This window comes from Monodelphis domestica, chromosome 1, assembly GCF_027887165.1.
Source record: "Monodelphis domestica isolate mMonDom1 chromosome 1, mMonDom1.pri, whole genome shotgun sequence".
Lineage (NCBI taxonomy): Eukaryota > Metazoa > Chordata > Mammalia > Didelphimorphia > Didelphidae > Monodelphis > Monodelphis domestica.
The window spans coordinates 203046787-203066024 of NC_077227.1; the positions used below are offsets into that span (position 1 = coordinate 203046787).

At 38.7% G+C, this 19238-nt stretch overlaps 1 protein-coding gene and 1 non-coding gene across 4 annotated transcripts; both read right to left on the reverse strand.

Moving 5' to 3' along the window:
• Nucleotides 1-4508: 4508 nt before the first annotated feature.
• On the reverse strand, nt 4509-17613 carry CCDC32 (coiled-coil domain containing 32). Of its 3 annotated transcripts, none has more exons than XM_056810274.1 (5): nt 17453-17587; nt 12045-12145; nt 10276-10531; nt 6625-6781; nt 4509-5239 (listed from the first exon to the last, which is right to left on the reverse strand). In XM_056810274.1, exons 2-5 carry the CDS (start codon nt 12078-12080, stop codon nt 5107-5109), a joined length of 582 nt encoding a protein of 193 aa, XP_056666252.1. In that variant the 5' UTR covers nt 12081-12145; nt 17453-17587; the 3' UTR covers nt 4509-5106. The 3 variants fall into 3 exon arrangements, with proteins under 3 accessions (XP_056666252.1, XP_056666253.1, XP_056666254.1); XM_056810275.1 differs by having other exon boundaries at nt 12045-12253; nt 17453-17508; XM_056810276.1 differs by lacking the exon at nt 12045-12145 and having other exon boundaries at nt 17453-17613.
• MIR7311 (microRNA mir-7311) lies at nt 17385-17467 on the reverse strand. Its single transcript, NR_127522.1, has one exon. It is a non-coding gene; the product is annotated as a microRNA mir-7311 (primary transcript).
• Nucleotides 17614-19238: the final 1625 nt, after the last annotated feature.

Sequence of the window (19238 nt, forward strand, 5' to 3'; positions counted from 1 at the left end):
ACAAGGATGTCCTTCAGATTCCAGAAGCACCTCGTGGAAGTTTGGAAAACCAGATCTTTGAGATCTTTGGAGAGACGGTAGCATTTCCTGTGGCTAGGGCATAGTCTTGGCCCTGAGGGATAGAGCACAAGCACCTCTCCTAGACAGTTTTATCCAAATAGCAGCCAGCCAGTCCAAAACACCTCTTCTCTCCAAGCAATTCTATTACCCACAGCCTTGCCAGGCAAGTAAGTACCTTGGCAACCACTGGTGGGATTACTGTTTGTTCATTCGCTGCTCCCATATTTCTAGTTTGTACTGTGGACAGCTCCATGCAGTTCTGGCACCGGTCTTTCTAGACCATGGAGTAATTGCTACTGTTTCTGTTTAACCATTCAAGACAGCAATCAGTTGACCCCTTATCTCTTTGGCATAAATCCTACCTGCTCTGGCTTGTGTCAAGGGAGTCACTACTGCTCTACCCTCCAGACGTGACTATCATTCCAATTTGACTTTATATTTAGCATAAAACATTGCTCAGGTCATCAATTTTCTGATGTTTTTAACTTGGGGATATAGGCAGGGAAGAAAGTAAGGAGTGATAAAGATGATTCTCCTTCATACATTTTGGTGATCTCTGGAAACAATGCCCTACACAGAGCTGCCAGCTTCCAAAGGTCATTTGATCAGTGGCTAAGAATGATAAGAAATTATGCTTAGGGGGAAGCTGGGTAAGTAGGTGGATTGAGAGCCAGTCCTAGAGACAGGAGGTCCTGGGTTCAAATCTGACCTCAGACACTTCCTAGCTATGTGGTCCTGGGCAAGTCACTTAACTCCTATTGCCTAGCCCTTACCATTCTTCTACATTAGAACCAATATAGAGTATTGATTTTAAGATGGAAGGTAAGGGTTTCTTAAAAAACAAACAAACAAAACCCACTATGCTTAGACTCCTGAGTATTAAAATTTTGTTTCTCTTTTTCTTCCACTAAATGAGGAAAATTTGGGACCAATGTTATTATTCCCCTGGTAAAGTTCAAGTCCTTCACAAAATACTTATTTCAGTGTCTACCCAGGGAAGTAAAGCAAAGTTCTCAAAGGCTATTACACTAACATGGAAGGGATACAAGTACTGCTAAGTTGGAAAGGCTTTAAGCAAAGGCCTGGTGACTAAATTCTGTGTCTGTGGTCTGGAGGCCAGCCTATCTAAGACTGGAGAGGTTCATTGACCAAAGGACCAGCAATTCATGAAACCATCTGCTTAGGCACAGAAATGTAAACTGCAGCAATGGAAGGAGTACCCCTAGTAATGAAATCATGGATCCCTGAAATATTCAAGTCCCAGTTAAAATGAGAGAGAAATTTGGGCCTAGAGAAGTTAGACTACTTCCAGTCACAAAGAACATTAACAAGAAAAGCAATGCCCAAGTCTCCAAGTCTGAAACCCAAGATATATGAGGAATTAATACAAAAATTTAAGAACTAGTCATTTTCTAACAGACAAATGAGCAAAGGATATTAACAGGCAATTTTCTTTCTTTTTTTTTTAATCTTACCTTCTGTGTTAGAATTGATACTAAATGTTGGTTCCAAGACAGAAGAGGGGCAAGGGGTAGGCAATTGGGGTCAGGTGATTTGCCCGTGGTCACACAAATACAACAGACAATTTTGAAAAGAAGAAATGAACACTATCAATAACCATGTGAAATAATGCTCCACATCCCTAATAAAAGTGCAAATTGAAGCATCTGTGAAGTTTCACCTAACACCCATCAGATTAACAAAGATGAGTGCTGCTGGGAGAAAAGTCAAACCTTAAAAAGCTATAGAAATGACCTGTTAAGGAAGATTAGATTTGGGACCAATGGGCCTGGTTTCGAATCCAAGCAGCATTTTAAAATTTATTTGTATGACCTTGGTCAAGCTCTTACACATCTCTAGACCTTGTTTTCTCATCTATAAAAAGGATAGGTCAAGGTAAGGGTAAAAAAGATAACCTGAGGACCCTTCTAGATTTAAATCTATGATTCTTTGGGCCTATGGTAAAAAATGAAAATGGCAAATGTTTGAGCCGTGGGAAGACTGGTACAATAATGCACTATTAAGTGGAGCTGTGAGTTCATCCAAGCATTTTGGGAAGCAATTTGGAATTATACACAAAGTATCACTTAACTTTGACCAATAATACCATAACTATTCAAGTAACCCTAGAAAGTAAAAGGGGAATGACTAAACAAATCATTGTATAAGAATGTGGTAAAATATCACTGTGTCCTAAGAAATGAATGCTAAGAATTCAGAGAAACTTGGGAAGACTTGTATGAAATGATACAAAATGAAAAACAATATTGAAAGGCTTCAGAACTCTGATCAATTCAAAGGTGACCAAACCCACTTCTTAGCAGAGGAACATGGATCAGAGGTATGAAATGAAGTATATTTTCAGAGATGGACATTGTACTGATTGGTTTTGCTTGACTATTTTTTTCCCATTAAGTGAGGGAAAGTATACTAAAGCGAGGGATAAGGAGAGTCAGTAGAAGTGACAGTGATGTACCTAAAAAAAAAAAATCAATAAAACATTTATTTTTAAAAAGTGGCCTGAATCCAGGGCCTTCCTTCCATCTCCTCCAACTACCTAAACCTATGCATGAAGCAAGCATCCCAGATAATTCCATCCTTCCATTCTCAACAATTTTCTTTTTGTTTTTGAAATATGTAAAAAAAAAATAGAGAAAAGGGGCAACTAGGTAGCTCCCTGGATTGAAAACAAGATCTAGAGATGAGAGGTCCTGGGTTCAAATCTAGGCTCAGATACTTCCTACTTATGTGTCTCTGGGCATGCCACTTAACCCCAATTAATCTGCCTTGAAACCAATACCTAGTATTGATTCTAAGACATTCTAAGAAGGTAAAGGATTTTTTTTAAAGAAGAAAAAAGATAGTGATGATTTTTGCTTAAGTTGTGAAGATACTATTTAATTAATTTCCTATTTCCTAGAAGGCTGAAAGGCAGCACTTTTTCTGGGTTCTCTAATTATTAGTGCCAACCTTCCTTTTTCTTATCTGTTAAAAATTACTATCACAGGGGGAAGCTGGGTGGCTCAGTATATTGAGAGTTAGGCCTAGACACTGGAGGTCCTGCGTTCAAATCTGACCTCAGACACTTCCTAGCTGTGTGACCCTGGGCAAGTCACTTAATCCCCATTGCCTAGCCCTTACTGCTCTTCTGCTTTGGAACTAATACATAGTATTGATTCTAAGATAGAAGGCAAGGGTTTAACAAAAATTACTGTCACCAAGAAAAAAATATTATTTCTAAAAATGATAAAATCTGAAATCTTAAAAACAAAAATGCAATCACTTATTGTAAAGCCAATAGATGACTACAAAGAACAAATAAGATGTTGAAAATAATCAGAGACGGTTTTCTTTTGTCTTGCTTGCAGCAAACCCAGGAGCCAACTCCAGCTTCCTTGAATGGAACAGTAGCATAGCTCTCTGGATTTATCATGGCTGCTAAGATACCAAACTGAATGAAGCCTCCTGCTTAAAAGCATAGTTCCCAAATCCTCCCTGAACAAAATATGTAATGCTAATTAAAAGGGACAAATATTTCCAAAGGCTGCTAAAGAAATTTAAACATCTGTATGTAGCCAAGGTTCTTTTCTTTCAAACTAAGCATTCAATTGAGATACAAGCCAATGGTTTTTATAAGACTTTCCATCTGAATTTGGAACCAATTACCAAGGCACCAATTACCTTAGTTCACTGCTTGAATTAGACTGTGGAGCCTTGGCAGCAGAAGCAACACTGCCCATAGTGGTGACCTGGGGTTCATATTGTTAGAAGGATATTCATTAAATTGAAGGTCATGGGCAATGCAGGGACCAGCTCTGTTGCTTCATGCATTTTTCTTCCTTTTCTCTTTCAAAGTACCATGAGGTGGATGATACATATAAACAGGTATTAAGATGGGAAAAGCTTTTTATGAATAGTACATACCAAATTATATCAAGTTAAACACAGAAAAGTTTGTGGCTCAATTAGGAGAACTGCCACAAGGTATGACCACATATTTTTGAGTTGTTAATATGAACCAAATAAAACCATCTTAAACTATAATTACAACCTGGTCTTTTTAAATTCAGATGGCAGATAGAAAAAATGAAGTAGAAAAGTACTTGTGGCTGTACCACGCAAACATGTACATGTGCACACACATACACACTTTCCCCATTCCAAACCTATCCTCCCTAGAACAAATCAGACAACAGGAAAAAGATGATCCTTTTTTCATCAGGAGTCTGCCACTTAATCTAGTTGGCATTTAGGGGGGGGAAGGATTGCATTAAGAATCAGAAGACCTAGATTCGAATCATAGACATAATCCTGGGCAAATGAGTTCTCCTCATCCATGAGATAGGGATAACCATCCCTGACCTGTCCAGATCACAGGACTGTGTTGAGGATCAAGTAAGATAATTTTGGTGGGTAGGCTTTAAAAATTGTGAAGCATCATACAAATGTCAGGTAAGTGGTATTATTTAATACATTGAGTAGAATCTGAGAGAGGTTGGCATCTGAGAAGACAGACTCTGCCTCCCCTGTGCCCTTACAAAATTAAAAAGGTGTTTGGAACATGAACAGAGAACACTGAGTTTGATAGGTTTGTTCTACTAAACAGGAATCTCTTGCCATGTAGGGCTACCACCAGCAATATGAGAGCTCTGAGTTCATTTACCCATGAAGGAAGGGGAAAAGTTCACATAATTTGTCCATTCAAGCTTAGGGCCTCAATTTCTCCAAGCATTTTCCATGCTTGGTCCTTCATCAGATTACTAACAGAAATCTAACCTGAAGCTTCAGGGCTTGGAAAAGCTGCAAACAGCAGAGAGAAAAGCAAAAATTTGGGTGCAGCATGCACTGGACCAGTCACTTCATCCAAAGCAATCACATTTGCTAAATCCCAAGCTGGTCTTCAGGGGCCTGCAGCTGTTTGCTTTGCGGAGTGGAAATTTGGGCTGCTTCTCTTTTTTTTTTAACCTTCAACTCTCCTTTCATTACTTGCTGCTGAGAACTCCACTGGTCCCCAGGGACCTGTGACAGCTGCGTGGTGTGTGTGGTTTATTGTTCCACAGATGCTGGCTCCTCCCTGGGCTTCTCAGACTGTGACTCTGGCGGAATCAGGTACTGTATCTCTTCGGCACTGATGGCCACTTTGTCTGGCTGCAGCCACCTCTTGAAATGTTCCAAAGTACTACAAAAGAGCAGGGATAGAAGGTGAACTTAATAGACATCACTGACCAATTCTCTTAAGGATTACCATGCTTATTTACTCTCCCTCCACATCCCCCACCAATCTTTTGCTTTGAACATTTGATCAGAACAGAAGAGTAGAACTGTGAGCAATGTTTTGCCTTTTCATTCCTATAGGGCACGTCCTGCCCCCATCCCCCGCAAGTGAGTGGCTTTCTTGTTTCCCTCTACTGGAAGTTCCCAAAATAAAAGCATCCAACTGATAAACTTCCCTTTACATATGAATAGCTGCCGTGTAAGGGCCTATTACCTCCCCACTCTTGCCCACAATGATTTCTTACTCTTATACTTATTATTCATAACAATTATTCAGAATATTCATTTAAGACATTTTGCCTTGTATTATTAGTTCTCTTCCTACGCACACACACACACATATATGTTATATATATACATATATATATACACACATACATATACTTTCCAAGTTGCAAGCTTCAAGAACAAGAATTATATGTGTTTTACTTTTTTATGTCACCACGATACTTGGGGTAGATACCCAGTAAGTATTATGGAAGAGGAGTTTGCTAAAAGTAGAACACGACTAAATTAAGTACCTTAAGACTATATATACATAAAGACAGCTAAGTGGCTCAGTGGATAGGGAGCCAGACCTGGAGTCAGGAGGACCTGGGTTCAAATCTGACCTCAAATACTTCCTAAGATAGTGACCCTGGGCAAGTCACTTAACCCCAATTGCTTAGCCCTTAACTGTTCCTCTGCCTTGGAGTCAATATTTGGTATTGATTCTAAGACAGAAGGCAAGAGTTTTTATATGTTTATACACTACATACATACATAAATTATAATGTCCATGCTTAGCCATGGAGAAGAGTTGAGAAAATGTATCTTTTCTAGTCCTCTTGGAGGAGGTGGGGAATTTGGATACGAAATATTGCACATTATATACTGTTAGACTTTTATATGTTGGTTGGTTTTGTTAAATTATTTTTCTTTTTTTCATCCTTGGTACAAAAGATGGCTCTTTTAGTAGAAGAAAGGGACATATTCAGAACTGAGTGTGATTAAAATAAAATATATCATTAAAAATAAGCTTATAACATGTATACATAAGAGGCTGACCTTCCTAAAAGGATAATCTCTGAGGACATATTTCAATATCTAAAAATATGGGCAATAGTTAAAAAAAACAAAAACAAAGAACAAATCTGATAACTAACCGATATCAAGACATAGGATTGTTCTTTGATTTAGGAGGAAAGAGAAAGCAGTCCTCAGAAATCAGATTGTTTCTATAATGAGAAAATCTGAAACAAATTATGCTATATGAATATAGAGAAATATTATTGCCTAGCGGCTCATTACCTCTCATCAGACTCAAGGCCCTCCATAAAGAACTCAGATTCTAACTTCTCCTGAAGGAATCGATCCCAGCATTCTTTCTTGGCCTGGGCAAGGGTACGAAGCATGTCCTTGGAAGTCACTTCCTGGCTTAAACCCTTAATTCTTTTTAGTTTCTTCTCTAAGAGGAAAAGGAAAGATTCCCAATGATGAATGAGACTTGGGTTAAGTCTGAAAAACCAATGTTTATTATTCAAATTCTTTCAACACTGATCAATTCCTCCAAAATTAACTTGGAGTTGAATCAGTAATGGCAATAAGGGAAACCAACATTTTTTTTCTTACCTTCACAATGTCCTTTTTTCCATTCTGAACCCCAAACCCCTAAAACAGTAAAACCTACAGGACCTTATAATCAAAGCAACTGTATATTTTCTTTGTAATCACAAAAGCCCAGCATGTTATTCTCCAAGGAATATTTGTTTCTCCTGACAATGTGAATACTGTCATTTTCCAAATCAACAACAGAATCTCTCCAAGGAACATATACGGTTTTTCTTTTTAATACAGTGACATGAAGCACTTTTTCAAATCTCATGAGAAAGAACTTGAAAAGATGACTTAGAGAAAATGATGAAATATCCAATAGTTCATTAGACATAAAATTATTTTTGGTGAGAACTCAATAACATGAAACGTTTAAGATCTTTCTGTGATTAAATTCTTAATTAAAGGTTGAAAAAAAGGAGATGTTTTAAGTTGTTCAAGTTGAAGCCTACACATTCAAACCTAATAAATCAAGGTATCTTGTTTTCCCTTCGAATGTGCTCAATATGTTGTATAGTGATAGATTTAATTAATTTTATTTTTAAGTGCAATTAAAAAATTAATTACAAATATAATAATAAAAAATCTTACTTGAAAGAATGTGGCAGAGATGTCATTGTCATTCACTTAATTTCCCCATTTTATTTTTTCTTTACAGCATATGTATTAATATGTAAAAGTCTAGGCCAAAATGACTGTTTTGCCCATGTCAAAGGACAACCAAAAAATGTACAAATTTAAAGTTTAAAATGGTTTTAACTTTTAAGAGAGTCCATTAATAAGAACAATTATGAATTATTATCAAGTTGTAAATCACCACCAAAAAAACAACTACTTTAAGTGTTAAAGCTTGAAGCAATTTCCATTTTCTCTTTGAAGAGAGGGGAAAGGGTTCAAGTAACAAAATCATTGTTTTTAAATTGAGTATTTTTTTCAAATATATAAGAATTGAAGATGAAAATTCTTCATGAGATTTATGCTTGTTCTGGTCTCGGGAAAATCCTGTTTTGGACATGGAAAGCTTCCATTTCTTCAGAACCTTCTACTGCAAGCTGATAAAAAAAAAAAGAGACCTCTAGTAGTAAAGTATAAGAGCCATCATTAAATACTCCAATCAATTATGCCTCTCTTACACAGTTGACCATAATGGTTCTACCTCTCAGAGAAGGAATTAGGGTAATTACAGTCACCCACCTAAGTAATAAATAAAGAAGAAATGGAATATAGAATTCAGAACCAGTGACCATCACCTGAAATAGTCATCATTACTACATGTGTAGTGAATGTCCAATAAGCATATGGCTCTAACAGAATCAAAAGGATCTTTGTCTTTTTGCTTCTTTTCTATCAGTCATTAAACACATGCTTTGGATACCTCTAACTACCATGTTGCAATGTTCTCCTCCTTCAGCCATAGCTATGACTCACTTATTTTGCCCAGATAGAATCCCAACAAATCAATATCTTCATCTTCCTAATTATTTCCTACTATCCCTGTCTCTTTTCTATCATTACCCTAAAACTTCCCCTTTTACCTTTCCATGTTGTTTCTTAAAAATTATGTTCACTCTTTCATCTGTATTTCTGTTCAATTTGCTTCTTCCTAAATCATCCTAAAACAATGATTATTATTTCCTGATCATCAAGGTTTCTACAGTTATCTCACAGGACATTAAAAAAATTTTTTTAAAGTTTTTTCTACAAAAATTTTTACTCATTTTAATTTTTTAAGCACCATATGATTCTTCAGAATGGACCAGATGCCACAAAAGTCAAACAAACAATATAATATTTATCCCTGTAACCAGTGAATAAGATGGCATGACATAAACTCCAAATTCTTTGCACCCTGACTATCTAAGGACAAGGCTCAAAAATGTCACCATCTAAAAAAAAAGTTAATAAAAAATCAAAATAAAATATATGAAATTTGGCCAGTATGGAAGCAATCAACTTGGAGGTTTCTTAATGTGTTACTAATGAGATAAGAATATTTCCCAAGTATCAAAGGATTTGAAGCAGTTTGTGGTGTAATGGAGAAAGTGTTGGACTCAGGAGTCAGAAATCCTACTTCAGATATTCACTACCAAGGTAAGAGTGGGTGAGCAAGTCAACTTAACCCTCTCTGACCTTCAGCCTCCTCATATTTAAGATGAAGGAATTGGAATAGATAGACTCTCAAATCCCTTCTAGCTTTGAATCTATTATTATGATTATGACAGTTCCTATGTCTTACCACTGTAGTAGCACAGTCTTGGCACTGGGAAAATAATTCAGAGGTCACCAAGTTCAACTTGGGAGGAAGTCTCTTCTTGTACAATCTCCCTTATGAGTGATTATCCAGCCTTAAATTTACAAATATCCAATAAAGGGGAAGTCACTACCTCCTGAGGCAGTCCATTCCACTTTGAAATAGCTCTAATAGTTATGAACTTTTCCCTGATATTGGACCAAAACCTGCTTTTCAAAATCTTCCATGCATTGATCTTATTATATACTCTGAAGCCAAGAAAAACATGTCTAATCCTTTCCAATATTTAAAGATGTCATCTGTTCTCTAACAATCTTATCACATAAAGAATAGTGACTCATTTATGTAGCAAAGTTGTGCAAAATGTTTTCCATACATTACTTTATTTGATACTTTCAACAGCCTTGTAAGGTAGTCAATGCAAACATTCTTATCCTAATTTAAGCAAATCAACAAGAAGCTGATTTTAGTTCAGTTTTTCCTCATATCAAAAAGCAACCAGGGGGTGCAGGTAGGTGGCTCATTGGATAGAGATCCAGGTCTGAAGACTGAAGGTCCTAGGGTCAAATCTAGCCTCTCATACAGTCTAGCTCTGTGACTGGAGCCAAGTCACTTAACCTCAATTGCCTAGCCCTTGCCGCTCTTTTGTCTTGGACTGATACTTAGTATTGAGTCTAAGACAGAAGGTTAGGGTTGGGGAAAAAAAACCAAAACCTAACATGGATACTTCTCAGGATCCCACATGGGGTTTATAGGCCCACCACTCCCTTCCTCAGTCAAACTTTAAGGAATGACAATAAATCTGGGGCTTCTTTGAAAAGCAGGACCATCCTCTGACAAGGAAGGAATAGTCTGTAAAACAGTAAGAAATAAAATAAAATTCAGTATGATCAGTAAGAGACAGAAAGAACAAGAAAGCCAAGTTATACACTAGGGGAAGGTTGGATACTTTAAAAAAACATAATCCAAAATAACTCGTAGGGCAAGAAAATAAGATGGAAAGAATTCAGCTATACAGAAAACCAGGTAAGATGCATCAAGCAAATAAAACTGAACCACCATGCTACATAGTGACAAAGAAGCTCCTCAGTACTCACCTAGAGATGCTAAATATACTTCTGAATCCTGCAAAGGAGCCCAAGGCTTGAGATCCGGCCGAACAGTCAAGACTGCAGCTTCTTTCTCATTTTTACCCCCAGAAGATAAATCCATAAAGGAATCAGAGAAGGCATCTTTGGGATCATTCCCCTGGTCAGGATTTGGCAAACAGGAACAGATTTCTGCCCAGAGGTCCCGGCTGGACCTTGGAACAGTAGAATCAATGCTCTCAAATGATTTCATTTGGACCCTTAACTGAAAAAACAAACATCACTGATTATTTCCCACTACCCTTGTCTCTTTTCTATCATTACTCTAAAATTTGTAATTCTATCATTACCATAAAAATTTGTAAGAAATGACTTTTATGTTTCATAAAGTATATAATCGATCACCTATTCATCTAAAAAGAGATACTAGTAAGCTTTTTTAAAGTATTTTTTTGCCAATTACATGTAATAATGAATTTCCACATAAGTTTTCTTAAGTTACATGATCCATATTGTCTCCCTCCCATCCCTTTCACTTCCTGGAAGTTGTTGTTGGGGTTTTTTAAACTCTTCTTCTGTTTTAGAATCAATACTCTGTAATGGTTCCAAGTTAAAAGAGTGGTAAGGGCTAGGCAATTGGGGTTGTGACTTGCCCAGGGTCATACAGCTAGGAAGTATCTGAGGCCAAATTTGAACCAAAGACCTCCCATCTCTAGGCCTGGCTCTCAATCCACTGAGCTACACAGCTGCCCCATATCTAATAAGCTTTTAAAGGAGTTGTTTTCAAAGAAACTTCAGATTTCAATGTAGTAATAATGTAATGAAAAACAACACTGAAAGACTTTAGAACTCTAATCAAAGCATTGACTAATTGTGAGCTTGATGAACTACTGAGAAGAGTGCCTCCCTCCTTTCAATGGAGAGATGGTGGATGACATATATAGAATGCAACAGATGTTGTCAGGCATAGCAAATATGCCAATTTGTTTTACTTAACTATAATTTTATTTTTGGAGAAAGGATTCTGGAGGTGAAGAGTAGGTGAGTCAATAGGAAGTGCCAGTGATGTTAAAAAAATCAATTTAAATATTTACTTAATTTTCCAAAAAAGATGTTATGGGCAACATTGCTGGAAGTTGAAAGATGAATGTTAACTCTTTTGGCTTAAGGTTTAAAAAATAATTCACTATTAATTTTAAAAATGAATTTAAGCTTGATCACATTGTTTGATGGGGATATGATTGGGGATGTAGACTCTAAATGATTACTCTAGTGCAAATATTAATAATATGGAAATAGGTTTTGATCAATGATATACATAAAACCCAGTGGAATTGCTCATTGGTTACGGGAGGGGGGGAAGGGGAGGGAAAGAATATGAATCATGTATCCATGGAAAAACATTCTAAATTAATTAAATAAAAATGTCAAATAAAAAAGAAAAATGAATTTAAATAATTACTACTGTCAAAGAAAAGCAAAACCTAATTACAACTAAACAGAATATAAAAATATTCCATATGTATTTTATCATTTACTTCATGTCTTGCTCTATTAATTTTGTCCATTGTTCCTAATTTGTGTATTATTTTTTGATGTACCTAAATGGGCAAGTGATCTCATCAATCCAGAAACTCCCCCCAATGATAGAGACCACACCCTCCAAACTTCTTGTCCACATCCTCCCAAAACTCTGCCACAGGATGTCCACCCAACATGTTAGAGCCCTATTTTAATTTCTCCTAACAGCAAAAAGGTGGAACACTCTGACTACCCACCTGTCCCTCTTTGTTCTTGCCATCTGACCAGCCCATCTTCTCTTTCTATCCTACACAATTTCTTGATGACATCTTTTACATCTGTTCTTCTTTGAAGTTCCCTGTTGATTATATGTTGCAGTTTGTTCACACCCTTCCTGGGCCTCTTATTGCTCTTTGTGTGATACTCATTTTAGTTCCAAGGCAGTTATATACCAGATCTCTGACATCTAGCAATACCAATTAAAAGTAATCAAAAGATATGACTTTGTTTACATGGGAAGTTTGAGGCCAGCTTTCTCAAAAGCAATCCAGCCCACTATTGTCCTTCTATTCAATTGTGGGCCCAATTCACTTTCCCAGACACACTTAATATTGGCCAAATTCAACAGGATGTCTATCCAAATACATGTTAAAATCTGGCCAATAGATATTCCTCATCCACTTGGATTTTTCCTGTGTTGATAGATAAGCCAAACTCCTTTGGATCTTTGCTAAGAGACTCTCAATGTTCTAAGAACTAATGCAATCCACATGTCTGTCCACAAACACAAACTTTAGACCTCACCATGAATGAATGAAAATGAACAGCCTTACTATATGCCAAACCCTGTGATATGTAGCAATGATGAGGGCAAGGGAAAGGGAGGAAAAGAAGACAGTCCCTGCTCCAAAGGAGCTCATTTTCTACTTGGGAAAGACACATATGAGAGTTCAGCTGCTGAGCAGACTGAAGGGATCAGAGGTCCTAAGGGGTGAGACTGGATACCTACCAATTATCCTGCCCCAACCTCTAGTCTTGTATCTCTGACTGCCTTCAGAACTGAATGTCCAGGAGACATCATTATGTCCAAAATGGATCTCATTATCTTCCTCCCTAAAATTTCCCTCCAGCTCTCTTCCCTATTTCTATAAAGGGCAATGACATCCTTCCAGTCCCCCAGACTTACAACCAAGGAGTCATTCTGGATTCCTCACTCTCACCTCACTTTTGCCAAAGCCTTTTCATTTCACCTTGGCAACATCTCTTGAATATACACCCTTCTCTCCTAACACTGCCACCACTCTGGTACAGGCCTTTATACCCTCATGCAAGGATTACTGAAATAACCTGTTGGGTGGGTCCTCAAGCTTCAAGTCTCTCCCCACTCCAATCAGTCAGCTATTAGAATGATTTTTCTAAAGTGTAAGTCTGACCATGCCACTCCTCCCCCCAAACTCAATAAACTCCAGTGGTTTCCTGTTGCCTCTAAGAGCAAATACAAAACGCTATTTGGCATTCAAAGTCCTTTATAAACTAGCCCTCTCCTATCTTTCCAATTTTATTTTAACCCTTACCTTCTGTCTTAGAATCAATACTGTGTAATGGTTCCAAGTTATGAGTGTTAAGGGCTAGGTAATTGGAGTTGTGACTTGCCCAGGGTCACAAAGCTAGGAAGTGTCTGAAGCCAAATTTGAACCCCAGACCCTGCATCTCTAGATCTGGCTCTCAATCCTCTGAGTCATTTAGATGCCCCACCTTTCCAGTCTTTGTACACTTACTCTTCAATTTAGTGACACTGGACTCCTGGCTGTTCCATGAACAAGACACTCCATTTCTCCACTTCAGGCATTCTCTCTGGCTATCCTCCTTCATACCTGAAATGTTCTCATTCCTCTTCTCTGACTCTCTGGCTTCCTTTAAATCCCAACTAAAACCCCACCTTCTGCAGGAAGCCTTTCCCAACCCCTTTAATTTCAAATGCTTTCCCTCGGTTGATTATTTCCCACTAATACTATATTTAACTTGGTTTGTATATATTTGTTTGCATGTTTTCTCTTCCATTAAACTGTTAGCTCCTTAAGGGCAGGGACTGTCTTTTGCCTCTTTTTGTATCTTCCAAATTAACATAGTACTTGGCACATAGTAGGTTCTTAACAAATGTTTATTCATTAATTGACTGGATAGCAAGGTCCAGTAGTCCTTAGGATACATTGGGTTAATTTTCTAGCAAAGAAAGGAGAAGGGAGCTTTGGAAGTTGGGGTGGGCTCTTGGACAGTCTGGGATAGAAAAGGGGAAGTGCAGTTCTATATGGTACCAACTTTGGATACAGCAGGCTACCTATTGGAGCTGGGGGGGGGGGGGTTAAGCTGAAGCAAAGAAGGCATGAAAAGTTTGCCAATGAAAAGAGAGACATATAATACAGTAGTTTGAGGGGATATATAGATAAAGTAGAAGTTTCTTAAAGGTAGGAGAGATCCTGCTAATAGGCACACACCCCAAGGCAATTTAAGATAGAAAGGTAATATACACCAAAATATTTACAGTAAAATTTTTTGTAATATCAAAAAACTGGGAATAAAATAGATACCCATCATTTGGGGAACAGATTAAATAAACTGTGGTACATGAATATAAGTATAATATTACTGCATTGTAAGAAAATATGACCAGGCAGAATACATAGAAGCATGAAAAGACACGTCTTTTTGTTGTTCCTAGAATAAAACACTCCATCTCCCGAAAGGGCCTTTTTACTTTCTCATGTCTGGAATTCTTTCCTCCTCATCTCTACCTCAATACTTTCCTAACTTCATGGTTCAGTTAAAACCTCCCCTTCTACAAGAATCCTATCCCAATCTCCCCTTTAATGCTAGTGTCTTCCCTTTATCCAATTTATCTCTGATTTATCCTGTATATTGATATCTTCATTCTGATAGAGGGAAGTATGCAGAAATAAGAATGAAAAAATATTAAGTGCTTACTCTGAGATAAGTGCTATGGAAACAATATGCACTGTAATGTATATACAATGACTACAATAATATAAATGGAAAGAACAACCAAAAAATGAACTCTATAATCAATATAATAATGACCAATAATGACCAAGTTTGGCCCTAAAGAAGAGAATGCACCCTTTTACCAGAGGTAAGGGACTATGAATGAAGTCTACTGAATATACTTTTGTCATCAGTTGATAAATTGGTTAGTTTTGTAGAAATGTCTATTTTTTTCCTTTCTTATTTACTCTTTATTATAAAGGATTGTTCTTTGGTTTGGGGAATGAAAAAAGACTACTTTGGGGAAAAGTAATGTAGAAACTAAAGATAGCAATAGAGTTTTTTGGTTTTTTTAAGGATAGAGGAGATCTGGGCAGGTTTGTAGGCGGCAGGGGAGAAGCCAGTGAGTAGCACCCATTGAAAACAAGAAAGAAAGGAATTATCAATGGAACAATATCCTGAAAGATATGAAAGGGGAAAGGAAAAAGGACCCAAGTAGCAACATTGGCCTTGGCAAGGAAAAGGGCTATTTATTCTTCAGATAATAGAGTTAAGGCAGAAAAGAATAAAGTGGGGAAAGTATAATCAGAAAGGAAAGGGATGTAAAAACAAATGGAATCTATGGGTTTTTTTAAAGTACAAAATGGTTTTGAGGTATGGAATTGGGAAAATGAGAAAGCTCAATGTGTTGACATTCTCTGTAAAACAAGAAACAAGGACATCTGCTAAGCTGAGTCACAGGTGGTATGGGGGCAGCACTGGGGGCTTGAAGAGAGAAAACAAGATTTGAACAGCTGCTAAGGAGAGAGAGATAGAAAACCAATCAAGCTGAGATGAGATAACATAAATTTGTGGGGGGCCCAATTCTGTTGTGTGACTTCCTCCGGTATTACAGGGGAAGGAAGAGAAGTTCCTTTATTTTTCAGATGGGGAAATAAAGATCCACGGAGGTGGTATATCTGGCATTTGAAACCAGAGTCTAGACTGTAAAGTGAAATTCCATGCCTTTAGAATTAGAATTCTAGAATTGGAAGGAGCTCCAATACTCTCATTTTTTTATCCAGAGTATCCAGAGACCTTCTAAGAGTACACAAAGTAGTAAGTAGCAAAGCAAGGACTGGAATACAAGTTTTCTGACTCTAAATTGCAGCACTCTGACAAATGAAATAAGCCAAACTCTAGGTTGTTAGGCCTTCGAATTACTAATAAGTACTTAATATTTAAGAGAGAAGCTCTTGGAATTTAGAAAAGTTTCCGATTCTTGTTTTCATGCCTGGAATATTCTCCCTCTTCATTTCCACCTTGTTATCCATAACTCCTATAAAGGCTCTGCTCAGAAATACATTTTTCTATAAGAACCTTCTCCTAATTGCTCCAGTTTTTAGTGTGCCATTCCCCATCTACCATTGCTTTGTAGGTTTTGTTTACTTCTCTGTGTTATTTCTTCCCAGAATCGTGTGGGCGACTTGAGTGTCATAAGGTGTCATATTTGTGTCTTGTATTCTCTGTGCCTGGCACACAGCACACAATAAGTGCCTAATGAATTGAATGCTTTCCACAGTACCTTACCTACATGCCCATATGCATATATCAACCAAGGCAGTAGAGAGAGCAAGACATCCCCTCTACTCAACAAACTTCCTGAAAGGCCAAATCATCCCCCTACTCAATAAACTCCTCTAGTTCTTTTACCACCTCCAAGATCAAATACTGTTGGACCTTCAAAGCATTTCATAACCTGCCCCCCCCCACATACATATCTTTCTAGTCTTCTTACACCTCACACCCCTCCCTCCTACTTTTTCATCAAGTGACACTTGTCATCTTGCTGTTTCTTAACTAAGACACTCCTCCTGACTGGGCATTTTTACTTTCTCTTGCCTAGGACTGTCTCCCTCCTCATCACCACCTCGAAGCTTCCCTGACTTCCTTCACATTTCAACTAAAACTCCACCTTCTACAAGAAGCCTTTTCTGATCCCTCCCTTTAATGCTAGTGCCTTCCTTCTGATGATGAGCTCCAATTTATCCTGTATATATCTTGACTGTACATAGTTGTTTGTATGTTGTCTTCATCCCTCATCTGACTAAGAGCTCCTTTGAGAGCAGGGCTAGTTTGGCTTTCTATCTCCATAACTTCGCAATGTGCTTGGCACATAGTGGGCGCTTAATAAATGTTTTATTAATTAGCCTAAGAATGTGTGCTATCTTTTCTCCTAAGTCTTCTGGCACAAGTCGGGCAATTGATCTATCCTTGACCTGCACGGTCAGTATTTTGGGGGATCTCTAAGTGCAGGAGCCCAAGGGAAGCGCTGGATGGCTTCAGGAAGGTCCAGCTGGACCCTAGAGGCCGGAAGTGAAAGAGACAGATGAAGACTTCTAGCTGGGGAGGCTGTACAATAGTCATCCCTTGACTGAATCCTCATAGCAAAGCAAGGGCAATGGCAGCTCCCTACCTCGTCAGGCCCCAGGAACCCGCTCAGACAAGCTCCGAGTGGGGCTAGGCCTGGGGCACCGAGGCCACCGTACCTAAGCTTGGTAAGGAAGTCAAGAGTCTGGACCCTCTCCGACAACCACGGCTCCGCCCCCAGACCCGGATGGAGCCGCGTCGCGGAGAAGAGTGGTCAGAGACAGGGTCCCCGGCTCCCGGTCCCTCCCTCACCTACCCCAACGGCTGGCTCCGGTAGCCGCAGAGTACTTGTCTCCACCTTCGCCTTCTCAGCCAAAATGACCTGACAGGCGGAGTCTGCGAGTGATGAGCACCGCGCTTTCTCCAATCGTCTTCCGAGCTGGCAAGGTTCTGCTTGCGGATTGGCTGCAAGGAAAAGCTATGCGGGGTGGGACTGGAAATGAAGGCGAGGCCGAGTGGAAGGCGGGGGTAGCGGTTGCTCGGAGACTGACAGCATGTGACAGGCGGTGGGTCACTTCAGAGTGGGGCCTGAGGTTTAGGGAAACCGGGTGGGAGAGTGCTCAAATTACTACTCTCTTTCTGGGGTATCTTCCTGAGTACCTTTGCCTCGGGGTCTTGGGGGCTCAGGCACAGGTTCGCTCCCGAACACCCGTAGGATGAAACGTTCTCTGGATGGATGGATGAATGAATGGATCTATTGTATGCCCAACCCCTAGAATAGTTTCCAGAACATAGCAAAGGCTTAATAAAAGCCTGCTTGATTGATTGAAAGATCTCCGACCAATTCCGCGCTGTGTGTGCCCTTTCTTTACCTCCTAGAGAACTGCCAGAGTCTCAGTTTCCCCATCCAGACCTTCCTGCAATTTTCAGAGAGGCAAATTTTGGTCCTATAACCAAAACAAAAATAAAAACAAACAAATTTCAATTCACGGATGGCTGCATTTGGTTAATTTGGTTTAGCTTTTTGTCACTGGAGATATTCTAGTGGAGACTGGATGAGCAGAGATATTGTAGAAAGAATTCCCGTACATCTAAGGGTTAGACAAGAGAAGGGTTCCTGAGGCCCCTTATGGCTTTGAAAAGTTGTAATTCTGACCACCCTCCACGAAGTCTTTTCCATCTTTGCTGCGAAGAGACGAGTTGTTTTGTGCAATATATTTGCACCTTGGCCCTCAAAAAAAAACAAAGACAAAAACAGCCTCTTTTTTTGTACCTCCTCCCTGGCAATAAATATGCCCAGTGGATTTGTTTTGTAGCTGGAGCTCTGGTTCTGTATGGGGAGTAGGAATGGAGCCAAGCAAACTAAGTGAGGTCAGTTGTTAATCTTTAACTGGATCTAGGTCCCTTGATCATTTGTGGCTTGCATTCCCTGAAGATCCCAAGAGAGATGGAGAATAGAGCAAGGTGTCAGAGAATCTCTTGGGTGTCAGATGAAGCTTGGACTTCCTGGGTGGAGGTGGAGAATCTATCAAAATGAGCAGTAGACCAAAGGAAGGCTCCTCTGTTGCTAAGGAGGTTGGTTGCTAACCGGAAAAGATACAAAAACCAGCGATTTTTGGCCACAGTGTAAATATGTTAATTTCATTGTCTAAAAGGAAGGTCAAGAAAGAAGCACCTGGGGGTTGGGGGAGTGAGAGATGAGGGAATACCTTCAGATTTTACAAACCAAGCCTATGCATATTTTTGTCCTTTGACAGATGCCTGCTTGAAATACTTTCCTTCTTCCATTAATCTATGACCTACTTTCAAAATGACTCAAAACACGTCTTCTATGAAATAGTCCTTTCACTCATCCCACGAATTCAAATCAAAGAACCATCTCTTTGCCACTTATGCTTATTCTTGCTGAATTATACAATCCTATATATAGTAAGACAGCTTTGTGTCCCTTTCTGTTGTCCTGAGTTCCACATTGGACTGTAGAAATTCCAAGGGCAAGAGCTATTTTGTGCATGAATATATATACACACACACACATATATACATATGTGCTATCTTCCCATAGTATCTAGTATGGTACTCATAGAAAAAAAAAGAGTATT